This window comes from Grampus griseus (genome assembly GCF_964374135.1).
Source record: "Grampus griseus genome assembly, chromosome: 5".
Classification (NCBI taxonomy): Eukaryota; Metazoa; Chordata; class Mammalia; order Artiodactyla; family Delphinidae; genus Grampus; species Grampus griseus.
In genome coordinates this window covers 130,901,523-130,923,504 of record NC_138998.1, presented here as the reverse complement: position 1 = coordinate 130,923,504, position 21,982 = coordinate 130,901,523, and the positions used below count along the sequence as shown (strand labels likewise).

At 46.2% G+C, this 21,982-nt stretch overlaps 1 protein-coding gene across 1 annotated transcript in view; it reads right to left on the bottom strand.

The window, feature by feature from the left end:
- HUNK (hormonally up-regulated Neu-associated kinase) overlaps positions 1–21,982 on the bottom strand; it is a gene marked incomplete at both ends in the record, with an annotated part of 110,337 nt that overhangs the window by 49,662 nt on the left and 38,693 nt on the right. Inside the window, 2 exons of the mRNA XM_082655599.1 lie at positions 1,528–1,583; positions 13,824–14,116. Coding sequence (XP_082511725.1) covers positions 1,528–1,583; positions 13,824–14,116 — 349 coding nt within the window. The remainder of the gene's footprint in view (positions 1–1,527; positions 1,584–13,823; positions 14,117–21,982) is intronic.

Genomic DNA, 21,982 nt, shown 5'->3' with positions numbered 1-21,982 from the left:
CAGGTCACCCTGCCAGGGAACCTAAAAAACAATCTCCTTTCCTCCGTCCCTCACCAGGACATGCCTTTGTTTAATGCCGCAGATCCTGGAAACCAGGACCAGAAAGACATCCTGCAGGCATTTCAATGTCTGCCTTGTTTAGCGCTGCTGCATTTGGCTCTCAGGACAACTCAAATGCAGTAGTAAAACAATCTGATTTAAAAAAAAAATTATTTGAATCATCCAGGAATCTTTTAACAATACCTCCTATAAAATCTTTGGGGAAAAAAAACTGGTTTCCTCTTAATTGTTAATCTCCTAATAATGGGTGTATTTATCAACGCCTGTCAGTGGTGCCTAATCGCACAGCCAAGGGGTCTGGAGTCCCTTGCAGCCACTTGACTGTTACTGGGTTGGAAGCCAACTGGACTCCCAAAGAATATAATTGGTCACTTGAATGATATGTTTTAGAAAGTCTTGAGATGGTTTTCAGTATTTGACAAACAAAATTTCCTTCTTGGGTACAAAAGTTAAAATTCACAAAGTTTGGGCTTCTCTGGTGGCGCAGTGGTTGAGAGTCCGCCTGCAGATGCAGGGGACAGGGGTTCGTGCCCCGGTCCGGGAAGATCCCACATGCCGCGGAGAGGCTGGGCCCGTGAGCCATGGCCGCTGAGCCTGCGCGTCCGGAGCCTGTGCTCCGCAACGGGAGAGGCCACAACAGTGAGAGGCCCGCGTACCGCAAAAAAAAAAAAAAGAAAAAATTCACAAAGTTCTATTGATCCTTCTCTTTTCTTCTAATATAAAGTTTTTTCAAGCCATTGAGGTGGAAGAAATTACTTGCACTTGAGGTGGGAAAAGAAAGAAAGGAATAAAAGATGATGCTAAAATCTGGGTGGAAAAATGATGCCCTGAGATTTTGCCAAGAGCAACAAGACAGGCAAACAAAAGCAGAAATTCTAGAGAATAAGCCATGGAGTGAATTCTCTTCTGGACCCTGACTTGTGAACCAATTATGATTCACTCCATCCTGGACCCTCCTTCTGATTGGGACAGACGTCTAAAGGGTCCCTCTGTGGGGATTTCTCTTTGCACGACCATCAGTGTACTACAGGGCTTGGCTAAGGATATTAAAATGAGAAGGTAGGTCACATTCCCCCTTATTTCAGTGCCTCTACATTCACTGAAAAGTAAAATAAGGCATGGCCAAGCTAAGGGCAGCATTTCTGAACCAAACTATTTTCCACTATTTTTAAGAAGCGTTCTCGTGAATTCAGATAAAAAGAACCCCTATAAAAGTTCAGCTCCATCTGACTTAACAGAGAAGCAGAAGTTTGAAGAATCCTAAGAACATGTTTTATGTCTAAATTATTCAAATTAATTTTCTTTTTCAAAACCATTGTTAAATGTTGCAGGTAAAAGGAGGTGAACTAGAAGTATTGTCTGGGGTTTAGAGATAGATCATGATAATTTTCAAAGTCAGAAACAAATAACTGAGAATTGATAACACAGCACTTAAAGGATAATCTTGCTTTAAAAAAAAAGTCATACCAATCAGCTTGATATTATTGTCTTCATCTAGCAGCAAGTTTTCTATCTTCAAGTCTCTGAAATAAACAAAACCATACAACATTTCAGATAAGCACTTGAAATAGTGGAATGACATTTTGCTTCTGAAGGGAAACAAACTGTTTTAGAGCCACTTTGAATCAACCCATAAGGCTTTCTGCCAAAACTCACACAATCGATAAGCAAATATTTATAAAACATGATATAAGTAATTGCTGCAGACTGAAAAAGCTAAAGGATTTCAGATAAGATGGGGAGCAGGAAGGGCAGAACAAATAAGCTTCCAAAAGAAATGGGACCAAAGCTGAAACTTGGAAGTTATTAAGACCGGGAGACAGTGGAAGCATCACTCAAGGCAGGCACTGTTAGAACAGTCAGGGAAATACAAATGTGGCCACATGTTTGTGAGACGGTGAGCAAAACCCACCAGAGTAAGGAAGATTCAGGGAAACAGTTTTTTTTAAAAAAAAATGGAAAGCTAACATAATTATCGGTCCTACAACCTCCATGCTTGGAGCCCAATCCACAAATTGGCAAGTGATAATAAATTAATCTATTTAGCAATCAGCTATTATGGTGGGTAGAAAAGTAGACCCCAAAGATGTCAGGGTCCTAATCCTTGGTATTATGCCCGAGGATGTGTTAACATTACATGACCAAAGGAAATTATGTTTGCAGATGGAATGAAGATTGCTAATCAGATGGGTGACTTTGATCATGGACACTGAGATGATTCAGAAGGTGGGAGGGAGAAATGCACCCAGGGTCATGCTGAGTGTGAGGGGCCTGTGGTATCTGTACAAGCTGACTGTAAGCCCCTTGAAGGCAGGAAACATGTCTGCCTTGCTTACCACTATGCCCCAGTACCTTTGCACATTCCGTACTCAGCAAATACCAATGAATCTACATTACCAAAGAGATCGTTTGGGATTTCAGAAGGAAAAAACACAGGCAAAAGTATAAACCATCTATGTCAACGACTATGAGCTCTTAAATTGCAGCCTGTCAATTCAGACACACCATGAACATTAAATATGTAAGAATATTCTTCCCTTCTGTACACACACAAAATGATTTCTTCCATCGTTTTGAAACACAGCATTCTTGGTCCAGCTTTTATTTTCCCACTTCTGAATAGAGACATGGCCAATAGGATTATTTTTGTCCTCTTATCTCTATTGTTAGGACTAGAATAGTGTGGTCATGATAAACAAAAATGGCAACTGATAGCACTTCTTCAAAGTGCAGAGGTAAGGGGAGCAGCAGTTGCTAGGACCGTGGTAGCCAGGAGAGCAAAAGTGTCCCATTTAACGGGGACAGTGTCTCACAGCTTGGTCTCAGCACTGCCACCTCATCCTGCTTCCCAAGAGAAGCCAGAAATCTCGATTCGATCCCAGTTTTTTAAATGTTGGCAACAAATTCACATTTAAAACAACAATAACAATCACAGTGCGTGGGCCAACCTTGCAGGCAAGATCCAGCCTACAGACGACCAATTTTCAACCTCAGTATGGGTAGAAGCTGAGCCTGGAAAGGACATGAGATGCCCAGGGAGAGGGTAGAGAATGAGGGTGAAAAGACCAAGGACGACATGCTGGTGGGAACACCGACATTCAGAGCTGGCTGGGAAGGAAGAGTCGGGGAAGTATTAGCCCAGGACGACAAAAGGGCAGCATTTCAAGACGAGAAGAGTTAAGGAGTCAAGTGCAGAAAAAGGTGGGCTCTAAACAGTGACCAGTGGATTTCAAAATTGGAAGGTGGCCGGTAGCCTTAAGGCTGGACACTTGAATAAGGGAGATTGCGTTGAACCTGGCAGCTGGGGAAGGTAAATCGATAGTCTGTAATACACATGCACCACCAACGGGAAGAACTGTATACCTGCACTTCAATTCAAATGAAACGATACACTTGAAAAACTGTGCCAGGCTTTAAAAGATGTCACATATGTCCAAATGCAGGGTGACCCCCAGTGCAAGATGTTCCTCCACACTTTCCCAGTGGGAGGACCCTGCCCCTCAGAAGTGTTTTTGGAAAACACAAATATATAAATTTTAGAAATGCAATGAAATTATCAAATGACTATTTATACTATTGACCTACGAAGCTGCACCTTCCTATTTAAGAGCATATACTATCATCCTAACATAATTAATTGTAGAAATATTGTTCCCACACCCTCACATTTTATGACACAATTTCATTCAAACGTGTGGCAGGCAGGGGCAGGATGAATCCTGCTTCAGGTGATCCAGCAGAATCATCGGCCCGCTGTTTCCAGTGTAAGATGATCTTTAAGTTGATTGGATATTTGAGATAAAGCACTTTTCGAATCTGTCTGTGACGCGGGCGCTTGCCGGAAATATTATCCCAAGTCATTTAACTAACAAGAGCCCATTTAAAATCTCTATAAATTATCTGCTGAGTGAATCGATTTTAGAGTGGTCTCACAAACTATCACAATTGTGAGTCATCTCTCTTTAGAAGTTATTATTAAAGCCACGCAAAATGCCTCCCCTTCTGTTGGTTTCCTCAGGCGACTTTAGAGTTCCCAAAGTCCTCAGTGAGTCAGGTCAAGGTTAACTGGTCCTTTGTTGTTGAAAATAAAGAAATGGAGATTGTGCCCCCATACTATCAGAGACTTTGCAAGCACTCTGTAAGGCACGTCCTCTTTCCTGAAGAGGATGGGGACAGAAGACAGCACCCTTATATTCAAGCAAATACGGCAATTCCCAGCCACTTGCACAGACTCAGAAAAACAGTGTGCCAGCAATAGTCCAAACTGTGATTCTGTGAAAACTGATTATAAAGCAGCAGCATTATTTTAATCTAAAGGAGAGCCACAGTTTGTTTCCAGCAAAATTAAACCTCTTTCCCTGGGAAGCATGGAAGCCACACTAGGGCATTAAAGGAGAAATTTGGTTCAGAACAAATACTATAAAGAAAAACAGCTTAAAGAGGCGAGGTAAAAGAATGCAATTGTCGAGAGTAGTAAGACTAAGCTGGATAATTCGGGGGCCACAAAAGCCCAGAGAACAAGCACAGCGATTAGAAGAATGATATAAATAGAAGGCTAAAACAAGAAAAATGTAGAAGAAAAAAAAAAAAAGCCCACTTTTAAAATCGGGAAAATGTCATATAACCAGGGGAGAAGGCATTAAAATGTAATTATTAGGCAAAATGAGAAAAATGAAATCAGTTTTTCTTTTCACCCATTGCATCCCATAGCCACCCACAACCCCTAGGAAAAATGCTCAGAACAAACTTGGTTAATGGCTTGTTTACCCATACCCTTTGGTCAAGGATTTCAGTGATAACCAATCTAACTGCCTCCACGACTAGTTAATGGAAAGGTAGCTACAGCAGTACCTGCCCAGATCAATGTACTTAATCTACCCAAATGAAGGGAACATTCAACCTCTTTTGGCTTTATTTCCACCTCCTGCTTTGTCTTTGGAGATTTAAATAGAAAGAGGAGAAGAAGACTTTCCTTCTGACTCTTTAGGAAAAAAGGGTCTAAAATCATATTTTAAAAAGTCGTTTTAGCCTAGGTATTTACCCAAATGTGTTGACAACTTATGGACACGAATGTTTACAGCAGCTTCATTCGTAATTGTCAAAACTTGGAAGCAACCAAGATATCCTTCAGAAGGTGAATGGATAAACAAATTGGGGGACATCTCAGACAATGGAATATTATTCAGCCGTAAGAAGAAATGAGTTATCAAGTCATGGAGGAACCCTAAATGCATGTTTTTAAATGAAAGAAACTAGTATGAACATACTACATACTGTATGATTCCAAATTCTGGAAAAGACTAAACTATAGACAGTGAAAAGACTCACTGGTTGCCAGAGGTTGCAGGAGGAGGGCTAGAATGAATAGGTGGAACACATTTTTTTAGGGTGGTAAAATTATTCTGTGTACTATAATGGTGGCTACCTGACATCAAGCATTTGTCAAAACCCATAGAATGTATAACACAAAGAGTATCCTAATGTACTATGTACCCTAATGAACACTAATGTAAACTGTGGATGTTAGTTAATAAGAATGTATCAATATTGGTTCACCAATTGTAACCAATGTCCTACACTATCATAAGATACTAATAATAGGGAAAACAATGTAGAAGGGAGGTGGGAACTCTGCAGTTCTGCACAATTTTTCTGTAAACCTAAAACTGCTTTTAAAAATAAAATCTAGGGCTTCCGTGGTGGCGCAGTGGTTGAGAGTCCACCTGCCGATGCAGGGGTCGTGGGTTCGTGCCCCAGTCCAGGAAGATCCCACATGCCGTGGAGCGGCTGAGCCCATGAGTCATGGCCGCTGAACCTGCGCGTCCAGAGCCTGTGCTCTGCAACGGGAGAGGCCACAACAGTGAGAGGCCCGCGTACCGCAAAAAAAAAAAAAAAATCTATTAATTTTTTAAGTAGCTCTTGGATATTTTCTCCCTTCCTAGGAGATCAGTACTAGGAATGCTATGGCTACCACCAAGTACCTCATTCAGGATGTTCACTGTGGAGCATCCTTACCACCTGAAGTTAATTATGAATCCATTCAGCACAGTGGGCCACTCAGACCCTCTGCCCAGCTACTCAACATATGACCCCAAAGGCCAAAAACTGAAAAATAATTACATGAGTAACAAAAGAAGGATGAATTTATTCACAAGGTTTTAGTGTTAGTGTATCACAATGTACCTTAAATATATAATACACAGAAACACACACACACACACACACACACACACACACACACACACACACACACACACACACACACACACACTGGCAGGCCTCTATAATCCAGAAAACCTCCCCCATGGTCCATGTGAAAAGCATGGTTTTTAGCTCCATCCCGAAAGCAAAATATTTGTCTGTGTTAAGTGTCAGATCTGTCAGATGGGAAGGAAGGTTCTGACAGCTGACTGGTTTGCACTTGATGATGGGGTAATGCTCAATTTCATATTTATGGTCCTTGATCGGATTTAGCACTTTGTGGAGACGAGAGAGAAGTGGAGGGCTCTTCCTCCCGTCCTGCAGTGTGAGAAGTTCCTCTCTGTGTCTGGCAAACTTGAGGTGGTGTGAACTTGCAACTGAAAGCCAAAGGGAAGGAAAGAAAGTGGTCCCTGGATGGACAGGAAATAGCTTTTCCTTGGCCAAAGGGGCTTCCAAGAGGAGTCAAGACAAGCAAGAAAGGGGATGGGGCACATGTGGAGGATCCACTGACCAGGACAGTGCTGGGGGACAGGAGTGGCAATGGTGCGTCTTAGGAACAAAGGAGAGTAGCCAGTGAAGTGGCCTTTGGCAAAGCATGAGGCAGCCAAGCCCAGAGTGCAGGCTCAGATGCTTCTGGACCCGTCTCTAGTCACTGGGCAGTTCCAGGAAAAATGCCCAGTGGGACTCATCATGGCGGCCCTCGGCAGGCCAAACATTGGGTCCTGTTCCCTACAGTGTTTGGGGGTGGGGAGTGGGGGTGGGTAGGCATCCTTCCAGAGACTGAGAGAAGGCCCAAGGGGACAGCCCTAATCACCAGCCCTTTGTTCTAGGTTATTTCAAAAGAACAAGCTCGAACAGGCCGCAGCTAATAATTAAAGGTTCACCCACAGGCTACCAAGAACCCCTCCCCCTGCCCGCCCACCCACCCAGAGGTTCCTTGCATTTCTTTAAAGATGATAATCTCTAAGATTTGGAGACTGGCCACAAGGAACTCTGCCCTCCCAGACTGAGGGGTGGAGGGGAGGGCCTTGTTGCCATAACAAACACAGGGTCCTGGGGCGCCATGGGGGAGGGGAGGGCCAGGACCGCCAGGATGCTGCAGAGCGGGAATGTGGGTGTGCATGCTTACGGGAAAAGCACACATCCGTGCATGGGTACTCGTATGAGACTGCATGTGTGTGAATATGTGTTGCACGCACACCCACGTGTGGCGAGCACACGTGTGCGTGTGTACGTGTGTCTGTGTGCCCCTGCACACACACGCTTCCAGAATACTGGGATGGGGATGAAGGAAGAGTTTCTCCCCTGGGCCTCACCTGGCCATGCAGTGAGTGTGGAAGGTCGGGCCTCTAACAGACCCCGGGCCTAAACTGAGGGGCGGGAAACTCGAGAGCCTCCAGGGGCCACTCAGGGCTGAGACCCAAGATGAAAGTGAGGAACTGAGGGGCATAAACTGGAGGCTGCCAGGCTTCCAGGGAAGGGAGAAGAGGGCAGAGGGAGACATGGGGGAGCTGGGAAAGAGCTGGCGAAGGCCCAGGGTGGAGGGGCTGAGCAAGGCCTGGTCCAACACGGCAGCCTGGGGAGGGAAGGAGACAGGCTCTGGAGGCTGGGTCTCTCTCACTGACCCGCTGAGCCGCCCTGGGCAAGTTACATAAACTCTCTGGGCTTCTGATTCTTCTTTGGAAAATGGCGTCACGAGAAGGGCCACCTGGCGGGCCATTCACGGCAGAAATGAGAAAATGGGCCACTCTCAGCTGAGCAACCACTAATAGGTAAGAGGTGAGAGGCTGGTGTGGCCAGGGGAGGATATGAAGTTAAAGGTTCTAAGACAAAGTGAATGGGGAGACTCCAGGAAAGACTTAAGTGGTTCACTTGGTGATAAGCAAACAGTACTGGGGGGCATGAGCCCTCGAAGGAAAGGTCAGAGAGAAGGGGCCCGGGCAGGAGGTGGGGAGCCTGGACCAAACCCACAGAGGATTAGGTCTGGGGGAGAACGCTGTACCTGTGGAGATGGCCACAAGATGGATTTCGGTCATAAGCTAAGAATAAAGCATTCCAGAAAATCACATAACTCCCCAAGGCAATAAGCATTTTGCCGTGAACAAGAGGCGTTTCTGTTTTCGTTTTTGATTAGGTTTTATCTTCAGAAGCACTGTATTAAAACCAAATGATTTTTTAATCTTTGATTTATTTACAAGATGGGCAATTTGGTAAAACATAAGAACAATTTGTTAAGCATGTACCTGATTTATTTATTCAAAATGAAACCTTTATTGAGTTCCTACAATGCTCCGGAAACAAATTCTGTTTATAAAATGAAAGAGCTGGTCATTCACTAAAAAGATGCCACTCTACAAATTGTGACCTGAAAAATAAACAAATTGGTATGAAGTCAATGAAGAAACTCCCTTAAAATTCCAGGGAGAATATGGAATATTCCAGAAAGAACATGAATGGGTGACCAAAACCTTCCATCCCAGTGCTAACTCTGACACTAACTGTATCCGTTCAGTTTCCCTTCATTTATCCAACAAAGTCTCTCTGTGTGAGTACTGGGCTGGGCGCTGGGCTATATGGTGGCCTATGCAGAAGACAGATAGCAAACAAGCCAGTTATCTTGTGAAAAGTGTTTGGAAATCAAAGTAGAAGGTGCCAGGGAATCTATGACCAGGGGTCCTAGCCTGGAGGGCATCCTGGAGGACGTGAGCTTCCTAGCTGGGACCCGAAGGATGAATACGATTCATCCAAAGATTGCAAGGGCAGTACAAGCAGAGAACAGCTGTGAGGCCTTGAGCACACAGAACGCAGCCTCTGTGGATAAAGTGAATGAGATGGACTCAGTAGTAGTTACGGCAAACACGTACTCAGTACTTCCTAAGGGTCTCGGTGTTAAGCATTTTACATGAACTGACTCATTTAATCCTCACAACAACAACATGAAGTGGATAATCCCTTATACCTGCTGTGTAGCTCTGGAAGGCGAGGCAAAAAAGCCTAAGTGATTTGCCCAGTGCAGCTTTTTTTTTCCTCATAAATTTATTTATTTATTATTTTTGGCTGCATTGGGTCTTTGTTGCTGTGTGCGGGCTTTCTCTAGTTGCGGCGAGCAGGGGCTACTCTTCGTTGTGATGTGCAGGTTTCTCATTGCGGTGGCTTCTCTTGTTGCAGAGCATGGGCTCTAGACACGCGGGCTTCAGTAGTTGTGGCTCGTGGGCTTCAGTAGTTGTGGCACGCAGGCTCAGTAGCTGTGGCTCACAGGCTCTAGAGCACAGGCTCAGTAGTTGTGGCGCATGGGCTTAGTTGCTCCGTGGCATGTGGGATCTTCCTGGACCAGGGCTCAAACCCGTGTCCCCTGCATTGGCAGGTGGATTCTCAACCACACCACCAGGGAAGTCCAGCCACAGTGCAGCTTTTAAGTGGTAGACTCCGCACGTGGACGCAGGCGGTCTGGCTTTAAAATCCACATGGCCGACCACCGTGCAACCCAGTCCACAAAGTTGTCACGTTTTTTCAAGCTCAATTAAACAAAAAACCTCTGATCTATATAACCAGCACCTCCAGATATGTGCTCAGGCCCTGGTATCTCCAACAGCCCCCGATATGAGCAGAAGTCGCTCCCTTCTCGTGTGCCTTGTCCTCTCTCTCCTCTCCAAGGAAACTTAAAAGTTAAAACAGCTTCTTAAAACCCCCCACCAGTACAGGACGGGCTTGCTTCTTGTCAGGCCCATGAGAACGAAGAAGACTCCCCTCTCTTGCCCCACAGTCCTCCCAAGTGCAGAAGGTCCTTCCCCAATACTGATGAGTGAATAAAGACACGGCTCTGGGAGCAGCCGTGCTGACACGCAGGCTCCCGTTCACTTTGATCGTCTGCGTCTCTCTCCCGGTCCTCGGGCCCCTATGGCTTGTCTCTTCCTGCTTAGGGGATGGTGGTACTGTGTTACCCAGGTATGTCTTGTCTGTACAGTTTGATTGGACTTTGTTATTTTGAATGAACAGAGGAATCTCAAAGTAGCCTCCTGGCAGAATCAGTATTCTCTGTTTTTGTTTTGTTTTGTTTTTTCAGTATGCGGGCCTCTCACTGCTGTGGCCTCTCCCGTTGCTCCGGACACGCAGGCTCAGCGGCCATGGCTCACGGGCCCAGCCACTCCGCAGCATGTGGGACCTTCCCGGACCGGGGCGCGAACCCGTGTCCCCTGCATCGCCAGGCGGACTCTCAACCACTGCACCACCAGGGAAGCCCAGAATCAGTATTCTTGATGATGGATGTGAAGAGTCAACGCTCTTCGTACAATAGGAAAATCATCAGATTTGGGCACCCTGCTGGGTGAGCCCGGAAGAGAAAATGAAAAAAAGAAAAGAAACCCTCATTAGATTTTAAACCGAAAGCATCTCGGGCAATCCTCAAATGGTGTAATGAAGAAGTTAAGACCATATTCTAACTTTGCAAAAGTGAACGACAACCCTGTTGTAGAAGACACAGAAGCTATGGCAGGTCCAGTTTTAAATGAAGTTCTCTGCCAGCTAAGGAAATCTGCTTTATAGACGTTTAGTTTCCTTTTTCCCCTTCTACTTGTAATAGTTACAAGATTTTTAAAGATTTGCTTCCTTTAAATGATAGCTAAATGGTTCTGGAGAGATAATTAAATATTTAGATCTAATTTCACAGGAAATGAGGGCTCTGCTAGGCATTAAGTTGATGATGACATGACGATATAGGACCAGCCTCATCAGGAGCTGTGCTTTTTAAAGCATCCTCTAACACATGACCAAAAGCCCTTTAAATCATATAATGTAGCCACCAAAATTCATCCTAAATCCTTTTGGAAGATCCAATCTGTTTGCTCAGAACTCTTCCCGCCAGGGACTCCAGGACATCTCTGAAATGCTATCTAAACTCTCTTACTCATTTGAAAAATCTAACCTCAAAATAAATTATGAAATTCACTCCACCTCCATAGCATAAAGGAGAAGATTCTCCACCACTGAAAAAGGCTATAGCATATAGGATACCAGCCAGATTACGGCTGCTAAAAATGAGGCGTATAGAACCTTTCAAAATCAAGACAGTCCAGGTACAGCCACCCATGAATATATTCTAAACAAACATTTTCCTGTGCTGTCTCAACCACCTAATCACCTATGCCCATGTGTGCACAGGTGATGCTCATTAACATGATTTCTAGAGAAGAAGATAAAGAACTCCTCCGAAACAACACCTGTATTTCCAATCTTCCCTAACTTTAAAAGATCTGAGCCTTTGCCACTATTGGCTGATGAATATATTTCCAGGTAGGGGGGAAGTAGAACGCTGGAGATCGGAGAGAGAAAAAGCACACCGTCTTTGCTATCAAAACATTATTAAATTCATTCCTTTGACATTCTGACAGTAATTGCACTGAGAGGGATTGGATTTTGTTAAAATTACTTTAAAATGGTTGTTGAGAATTTCCTGTGGGAGGGACCAGCGAGCGATGCACAGCCTCTGCTGGCTTTCCCTTTGTTGTCCTCAAAGCTCCAAGCTCGGTGCACATCTGATTTCTGACAGCACGAAACCCTTGTAATAACACCTTGAGTCTCTCGGAAAGCTCTTCCCCGGGTTCTGTCTTCTGCCGTGACCAGCTGAGTGGGTAACCCAAGCTGATTCATTCCTGAGGTTTCTGCCTTTGTCATCTTAGTCACCGAAGACAGAAGCAGAAGCACTTACGACCATCATTTTCCTAATAACGGCAGAGCTCTGACACGGCAGGTTACACAAGGGTATTGTTGGAAAGAGCCAAAAATAGCGTTATTCACTTAAAATTTCTGAATGTTCCCTTCCTTGCTGATCGAAACTCCAAGAGTTCTAATGAATCGTGATTTTGTGACAATGTGTGTGACTAAAAATATGTACAAGGAGAGGTTTTCTTACCTTAGTGAGAAAAAGATGTGCCTGAATGGGGGCTGGCCAAGGCTGGCTCCCTCCCCCCAGTGCCACCCCTCTGCCCCTGAGCCCGGGACCTCCCCACAGGGTCCTCCCGAACCCGGGACCTCCCCACAGTGTCCCAGATTCAGGCACCCAAGGTAGAGCATCCCCCGGTGCCAATCCCATTGGTTAAGTTAAGTGAAGAAGCCACTTATAAAAGACCATATATTGTTTCCATTTATATGAAACGTCCAGAATAGGCAAGTTCATAGAGACAGAAAGCAGATTGGTGCTTATTACCGGGGGCTGCTGGGAGGGCTGGGAATGGGGGGGGGGCGGTGACTGCCAATGGGTACAGGGTTTCTCGTTCGGGGTGATGGAAATATTGTAAAATTAGACAGTGGTGATAGTTGCACAACTCTGTGAATATACTGAAAATGACTGACTTGCACACTTTAAAATGGTGACTTTTATGGTATGTGAGTTGTATCTCGATACAAAAAATTTTAAACGTATGTGTGTGCACATATATATAATTCCTTGCTCTTGCTTTTGTAAATGAGAATCAAACGTGAGCCCTCAGTTTTCTCAACAACCCGGAGTAGCTGTGAATTATGACTCCGTGAAGGAAGAAGTACGCATTTATCGGTGAAGTCAACGCTTTCCTGGGAGGGAAAGAGAGCGCTTTCATTTTCTTATTTTATTGTATCGCATTGACCTCATTTAGTCTAGCGCTAAAGTCAGCACCCACCACCAACGGCAACACGGCTAAGAATCCTGTTTCCACTCGGTTTGCTTGCAAAGCTCCTCCTCAGGAAGGAACAGGCTGTTCAAAAAAAAAAAGGTTGATTTTCATAATTATCTGCAACGTTGGTTTGGCTTATGGAGAACATGCCTAACTTTCAAGGGCAAGTTCACACTTCACGTGGTGATTCAGTGCCATTGAATGAAACAGCTATTAAGCGACTACCATATGTAAAGCAAATACGATGGAAGCACCGTCGCTCGCTGAAAAACGATCTCACGCCATCTTAACATTGATGCTTCTTTCAGGCACCTGAGCAACTGTTCTCATTACTTTGCAAATAATAATAATGAGAGCCGCCAACACTAAACGTGCCCCTTACTGTGTACCAAACGCTGTCCCAAGCTCTTTCCGTATATATATAGTTTTTCTTTAATTTTTTTTTTTTTTTTTGGCCATGCCGTGCGGCATGCAGGATCTAGTTCCCCGACCAGGGATAGAACCCAGGCCCCCTCCATTGGGAGAGTGGAGTTTTAACCACTGGACCACCAGGGAAGTCCCTCTTTCTGTATATTAACTCATTTCCCCTTATGCCAACCACGAGATAAGTATCACGAATATTCCCATTTTACAGAAGAAGAAACTGAGGTTCAGAGAGGTTAACTAACTAGCCCAGGGGCATACAACAATTAAAGGAGAGAGCCAGGATGCAAACCCAGGCAACTCTGACTTCAAACATTATTCTTTTAACCTCATGTTAGCATTAACCCGACTCACAAAACAAGTCCATGAAACAAAACTTCAGAAGAATTGTAAAACAGGCTGCAAGGATTCAACCTTGCTTGGAGCACGCTGGAGCACAGTGCCGTCCACTCAGCACAGAACTGGCGATCAGCATCATGGCGTGGCCCTTACCTGTGGACCACCCCGGCCCGGTGCAGGTGCTCCACCGCAGAGATGAGCTGCCTGATGTATCTGCGGGCTTCGGATTCCTCCAGCCGCTTCTTCTCATATATCTTGTGCATCAGGTTGCCCCCAGGACACAGCTCCATGACCAGGTAGTAGCTGTTTTCTGTCTCTAAGATATCAAGGAGCTGGGTGATGTTAGGGTGGCGGATCATCTGCTGGATCTGCCCCTCTCGCCGAAGGTTTTTGGTGACATAGGTGTCTTTTTTGGCTCTCTTCTTGTCGATGACTTTTATGGCCACCTAAGGAGACACCAAGAATATGGCTGTTGTCAGACACTGCAGGCAAAGTTTATTCCCTGACTATTCACAAAACCCTAGGAAAATACATAGCTCCTCGTCTGCACCAGGAGAAAAACTTTATCTGAAATAGCATCAAGGGAGAAAAGAAAGATGTAACATCAGCGAAGATCAAAAGATTCAATTATGAAGGAAGAGAATGAAATTTACTCAAGCAAACTCAAACGGTGGTCCGGAAGCCTCCGTGAAGAGTCAGCGTTGAACTTGGTTCTCCGCAGGGTGAAACACCAAGTTCTCCTCCAGCAAAGGGCCCCTCCCCGCTCCCTCTCCGGCCTCGCCACCATCCCTCCAAGTTGGGTCCCCCATGACTCCATTTCTGAAACGACCAAATCTGCCCCATCTTCAGTTCTAGGGCGTGTTTAGGGAGCTGGGGGATGCAACGCCCAGTGATGTGGCACCCCTGCCCTTCCTCCCAACCCTTTCTCTGCCCTGTACCAGGACCTCAGGCCAGGCCACCTCTGTCCAATGGTTACCTCTTTCCCTGTGAGTCACTGTACAGGTTACCTCTTGGCCCCAAGTCCAGAGAGGTATCCCAACTGCCCACTGGATGCCCCTCCTGGGTCACTTCCCCCACAATCAACATGTCACATGTGTGGACCCTCCAGCTTTTTATAAAGGGAGGGAAGAGGGGAGGGAGGGACAGGAGAATGGAAGTAACGATGGCATGAGGGAGGGGAAGGGAAGACTGTTCCTTCTGCCCAAGTCTGCACCCTTCCCCACTCTCCCTTACTTCAACGGCTGTCACCAATCCACTCACCTGGCCTTAAAACACACCACCGTTTGGCCCTCTTCTTTTCTTACTATGTCTTCGCTCCTCTCTAACGTGACCAGCCAGGGACATCATGTCAATGACTTCTGCTAACTGCCTTCCTCACTTTCCCTTCCTCTCTGTTCCCATGCCAGGTCGGGTTCATTTAGGACCTTGTTTCGCAGCACCCAGACGCATTGTCTCTACGTGAGACTCCAGCAACCCAAGGGATGTTCTCATACAAGGCTACCAAGCCACTGGGCCGCAGGACAAAAACAGTGGACCTTCCATTTCTATTTATTTCCTTTTTTGGAATTATGTTTTTTAACGGCTTCATAATGCACTCAATGTGCAGAGGTGTGATATAGATCAATCAGCAAATGATTGATAGATGACAGATAGATAGATAGATAGATGTTTGCAGCAAGGGGCTCAAACGTTATTTTCTTAACAGAAGTTTGTAATAAAATAAAATAAAAGTCTATCCACCACTAGCCTGGACTATGACATCAGCGTGCTACCTTTTTCTCGATGCTCATCCTGGCCCCTCGAATTCATACTCGAAATCAGTGGGTCTGGAACTCTGATTTCTTGCTTAAAGCTCTTCGGCGGCTCCCTGCTGCCCACAGAGCAAGGTCCACAGCCTCAGCCCAGCCCTGAAGCTCCCTCCCCATCAGCCCCGCCACTGTCCAGCCCCGACTCCCAGCTCCCCGGGGCGGGTCTCCTCACTGCCCAGACCACACGTTCTGCTACTCTCCAAGCCTACTTCACCCCTTCAAATCCGCCTGGTCCTGCAGACGCTAACTCCAGGCCCACCTCCCTTCCAGGAAGTCTCTTCAGCCCTCCTTCCTTACGCTCTCACCACACCCACTGTCTGCGATACCATTTAAAGCTCCCACCCCTCCCTTAAAACAGGGACTGCTCCCCCCTCACCACACACAGCACTTTATAAACAATGAGTGAACGACAGGTCACTAACTGAGCAAATCAGTGAACCTTTTTTTTTAACCATTGAAGCAAAAATAGCTGTAACAGCTTCATCTATTATCTCTTCTGGGGAACAGTCTTTTTTTAAGCTTTTTTTAAATTGCGATATAATTGACCTATAACAGTGTATTAGTTTGTACCACATAAGGATTTGGTATATGTATGTATTGGGAAATGGTCACCACAGTAAGTTTAGTTAACATCCATCACCAGTTACAAATTTGCGTGTGTGTGTAACGACAACTATCAAGATCTTCAGTGTTAGCAACTTTCAAATAGACAATACAGTATTGTTAACTGCAGTCACCAGGCTGTGCATGACATCCTCAGGACTTATAGCCAGAAGTGTGTATCTTTGGACCACCTTCACCCGTATTCGTGGAGATTTTCAGGCCCTTAAACCAAAGATATGACTAAGAAGGGACAATCAGCCATTGGACCAGACAAGCTGGGGGCCTGTACTATCCCTGGGCCATGAGAGGTTGGTGCTGTCAGCCCACAGAAGCGGGCTGTAGTTTGGCCTACGAGTCCAGTATATATAAACTAAAAGCTTTAAAAACTGTACTCCTTTGTGTGTATATATGTATAACACATCCGTATACATATATATACATACAAATATGTATCCATCATCTTGTGGAGGTGGAGGGAAAGAGGAATGCTGGGAAGTACAATCAGATTCTGTCTTTGCTCGAGTCTACGTTGCAATGTTTTAAAAATTACACTCTTTGGCAGTGAAATCCTCAAAGGTACTCTGAATAAGTAGTCTGAAAACCCAGCAGTAAAACGATCTGTCTTTCTTAACAGAGCACACAATTATTATTAGGATAATTTATTTAGCTCTTTAATTGCCTGGAGTAGGTTATATAATGGCCACCCAGAGACGTTAAGGCCCCATCTGTGGACCAGGTGAAAGTGACCTTATTTGGAAAAAGTGAAGGATGTTGAGATGAGATTCACCTAGATTATCTGGGTGGGCCCTAAATGTCATCACAAGTGTCCTTATAAAATAGAGGCGGTGGGAGATTTCACACGAATACACAGAGAAGTGGCGAATGGGGCAGAGATGGCAGGGATGAGCCACAAGCCAAGGAATAATGCGGCCACCAGAAGCCGGGAGAGGCAAAGGACGGATCCCCCTAGAGCCGTCAGAGGGAGCACTAGCCCTGTCGACACCTTGCTTTTGGCCCAATGAAATCGACTGTGGACTTCTGGCCTCCAGAACTGTGAGAGAATGAATTTCTGTTGTTTTGTGATAACGCATTACAGCGGGAAACTAACACACCAGGTGTCTGTTCCACCACCATTTGCCATCTTGGTTCCCAAGTTCTACTGTTTCTGAGAGTCCCTCAGTGAAAACCCTGCACCCTTAGGCAGCCTCACCTGGAGAAGGTTTTCTATAAAGCTCCCTCTCTATTTTTAAACACCCTTCCTTGTAAGCGACCTTAAACTTATAAGCTCTGCATTGATAATACTGAAAATGGAATCCGTTCTTGATTACACAAAACCATTTAATCAACGTCATCTGTAACAACTGAAAAGGGAAAAACTAAATTGGAAGTTAAGGAAAAGGCAGTGATCAATGATCAGCGAAGGGAGGCATCTAATTTAATCTGACAGTAATCAGAGATTTACAGGCACTAATTCTACCCGGGGGGAGCCCAGTGTGATGATGGGTCTCTAGCTGAAAAGATAAACTGCTTTAGTCAGGGGAGTTTTAAAGAGTAAAATTAAATCTGCACAGACGGACTGAGGCCCCAAGTCCCAGGACCACACTGGAACTCCCAAGCTGGTCCTCGAGTGTGGGAGGGAGGGGAGGGGAGGGTGTCAGGGGAGTTTCTGAGTTGCAATCCTGAGCACATTGGGACAGGAACTTTTGCTGTGAAAGGTCAATAAAACGAAGACTCCAACCCTTCGATGGATCCAAGTTGCCAAGCCTCCTGAAATTTTACAGAGGAAGCCGTTTTCAAAGATTGTCCCCATATTTCCGAATAAGTAGCAAAGTCTTAAGGTGCTAGGAACTTAGTAGAGAGAGATTAACACAGCGCCAGTATACCACAGCTGAAACTGATCACTCATCAACTTCTTATTAAGAAGTTGCACTTCTGTGACTTCCCTGGTGGCGTAGTGGTTAAGAATCCACCTGCCAATGCAGGGGACACGGGTTCGAGCCCTGGTCCGGGAAGTTCCCACATGCCGCGGAGCAACTAAGCCCGTGTACCGCAACTACTGAGCCTGTGCTCTAGAGCCCGTGAGCCACAGCTACTGAGCCCGTGTGCCACAACTACTGAAGCCTGCGCACCTAGAGCCCGTGCTCCGCAGCAAGAGAAGCCACCGCAGTGAGAAGCCCGCGCACCGCAATGAAGAGTAGCCCCGGCTCGCCGCAACTGGAGAAAGCCCGCGCGCAGCAACGAAGACCAAATGTCACCAAAGAAAAGAAGTTGCACTTCTCACAGTATGGCAACTCCCACCCCACCCCACCCCCCAGGCTCCCGCCAAAAAAATACCTATCAATGATGGATAAAATCAGCAAACTTTTAAATAACTAAGCTCACACGAAAGAAAAGGAAACCCTCCAAGGCCAAGAAAAAAAAAAGTGAGTAGATCTAAGATGAGGAGAGGGCAGCTATGGGGCAGTGAAATAGAAGATACAGGAAAGAAGGAGCGACTGCCAGGAAGGATCCTGAGGAAGGAAAGGAAGAGGTGGCAGAGCGCTCTGCAGGGATGGGAAGCACGACTCCCTCCCACACGGGAAGGAGGAGGGACCGAAGCGCGTGAATCCCAATTCTCCAGGAGAGGCGCCAGCTGCAGAAAGGTATTCATGCTTAATGGCCCCTGTGACGTATTAGGAGAAAAATTCCAACATAGAATTGTACTTAGAATGCGGGATGCACAAAATCACATGGCTGCAGTCACGGCACACACTCCCACAAACCAATTGGTACCTAAGATAACGTACGTAAAGCACTCAGTACAATGTCCGGCACATAGTAAGAGCGCCTGAAATTGACATTCTTATTATCATCATTTTACTTTCACTGAGGCAACCTGTAGAGAGTGAAAAGCATTTAAGCTTAGTTCAGCCAAGAAGAAAATGTGCACTTCCTTGACCTGTCGCTTTGGTATATTTCAAAAAAGAAAAAGAAGCCTGAACCTCATTTCGGTGTTTTGAACTCTCTGGAATAGAGTTGCTTTTAAATCCCAAGGAGGAGGTTTAAAATCAGTCTAGTCTCTCATCTTCTTTAAATATTGACTTAGTTGAGACTGTCTACGTAGGATCAGAGTTAACAGGATTTAAAATTCATCCCTTCATCCTGGATCACCGTTCACTGCCTTTAAAATTCATTCCTCTGAAACACATCGAGGGTTGTTCACGTAGCCGATCTCCAAACTGAAAAGGCAGATGCAAAACGGATGCATCTTCCATACAACGGAGAGGGAGGGAAACGCCGATCAAAGAAACTACTCTTTAATATCACAGAAATATACATATATGTTTTCCCCATTGTACAATGTATGCCGTGTAAGTTCAGCCTTTCTTTAATTAAAGCAATTTTATACCATGATGTTTTAAATAATCAGAATGCACAGGGAATAGGAGGCTGTCATCAGCAGGATTTTCTTTTTACATGGAAATTAGCCAAAAAGAGCTTCCTTTCCAGAACATCTTGGTTTCTTAATAAATACTGTATGTTAAACTCAAGTGAATCTTTTCGTCTTCAGCAAACATTTAGTAACCACCTAAAATATACGTGACACTGTTCTACATGCCAAGAGTACACCATGAGAGAGATACGGATCTTCAGGCCCATTTGCGGCCATAATTCAGATTTTTTATAGTGGTTTAAACTGACCATCTGTCGTGGGCTGAACTGTCTCCGCCCACACACCCCACCCCCAAATTCACATGTTGAAGCCTTAATCCCTAATGTAACTCTATTTGGAGATAGGGCTTTTAGGAGGTAAAAAGGTTAAATGAGGTCATAAGGGTAGGGACCTAATCTAATAGGATTGGTGTCCGTATGAGAAAAGGAAGAGATACCAGAGATCTCTCTCTCCACACATGCACAGAGGAAAGGCCATGTGAGGACACAGCAAGAGGAAGGCCATCTAAAAACCAAGGAGAGAAGCCTCACTAGGAAGTAACCCTACTGGCACCTTGATCTTGGACTTCCTGCCTCCACAACTGTGAGAAAATAAACGTCTGTCACTTAAGCCATCCAGTCTGTGGTCTTTTGTTATGGCCACCCGAGCAGACTAATGGACCACTCGAGCATCGTACAATTCTACTATGCAGATGAGTGTAACTGTAAGAACCAAGGGCTAGCATCCATTCTCCAAGGACTGGGGTCAGATCTGATAGTTCCTTTGCTGCCCTCCCCCAGTTTTCCACACCCCAGCAGTTCAGAGGGTGGAACGGCACAGCAGCCAGACATACAGATTCCGAGGTTGGATGCCTTGACTTCAAAGCCTGCCTCTGCCACCCAGTAGCTTGGACCTTAGTTTCCTCGCTGTTTTAAAAAAAGGGGGGGGGGCGGCTTCCCTTCCCTGGTGGCGCAGTGGTTAAGAGTCCGCCTGCCGGTGCAGCGGACACAGGTTCGTGCCTCGGTCCGGGAAGATCCCACATGCCACGGAGCGGTTGGGCTCATGAGCCATGGCCGCTGAGCCTGCGCGTCTGGAGCCTGTGCTCTGCGATGGGAGAGGCCACAACAGTGAGAGGCCCGCGTACCACAAAAAAAAAAAAAAAAAAAAAAAAACGGATGGGGGATAATAGTACCTATCTCGTGGAGATGTTGGGGATATAAATGAGGAAACCCAGGAAGGATGGTGCGCACCGGGAACATTTCTGGAAGCCCTCCGTAAGTGTCCACTGTTAGGATTTGCATGTTTTGTGCAGGAAGAGAAGCCAGGAAGCCCCTGCCACCCAGCTTCCATCCCCATCACTCCCCCTCGTCAGGGTCCCCGGTGCCTCTCGACCACCCAGTCCACAAGGTCACTCTCCCTCCTTGTCTCCTGCTTTTCCTCCCAGCCCAGTCTTCCCAAGGTTCTGCCCCAGGCCCCATTCTTCCTCACATTAGGGATGTACAGTCCATCTCCTCCACTTCCAGGACTCCTACGACCGTCCATGTGCTGACCAGTCCCAACACCTCCATCCTGCTTTCGCCTCTTCCCCGAGCTCTGACGGCCCCATGGACACCTCCCATTTGGGTGGTCCACTGGCTCTCCAAACCCATCACTTCCCCTGGTCCTCCCTGGGGCTCCCCAGCTCAGCCTGAAGCACCTCCCTCCATAGGTGTCCTTGCACCCCAACTGTGCATCTTCCTCCACCCAGCGCACCGCTAGTCCCCCACCTAACTAATCACCAGGGCCAGTCACCTCCACCTGCTAAGACCTCCCCACCCCCTCTCTTCCCCCATTCCATCTGCTGCTTGCTGCACCACCATCCTCTCCTGCCCAGATGTCTCCCAACTCCGCCCACCACTGCCTGAAATTCCCTCCCACACAGGGCTGTTTGGGTCAGGCCAACTCCCAACTCCCACTCCTCTCTCCAACCTCAGATTACAGTTTGCTTCTCCATTCCAGACTGGCTCGGGCCACCCTGCAGTTCCCCAGCTGTCACACCCATCACACACACTCTTAACGGTGTGGGACACCCTCCACTGTCATTTCCAGGAAGGCAGGACTTGCCCAGCCTCCCCACTTTTGTGTTCCTGGCTTCCACACTGTGCTTGGCTCATTTAGGACAAGTACATGAGAGAAAGAAAAAAAAAAAAGAACAAAAGGTCCCAGCAGTCTGCTACAGTGGGTCAGGATGGTGAGCTGGGGGTCATCTCTACGCCTGCCTTGGGTAAGCTGGCAGCTCGAGCCCTCCCCTTCCTAAGCTACAACACAGGCAGACCAAAAGCCTTCCCTTCAACCATTAAGGTTATAAAACGTGATGCCACCTGTGGACGTGGTTTCAGCTCGTGCGTGATTGTGACGTGGAAACACTCCCTTCCCCTTTTGAGAGATGTCACCTCGTCAGAGGCTTCCCTAACCAGCCTAATTAGCGCTGCACCCACGCCCTCCAGCCC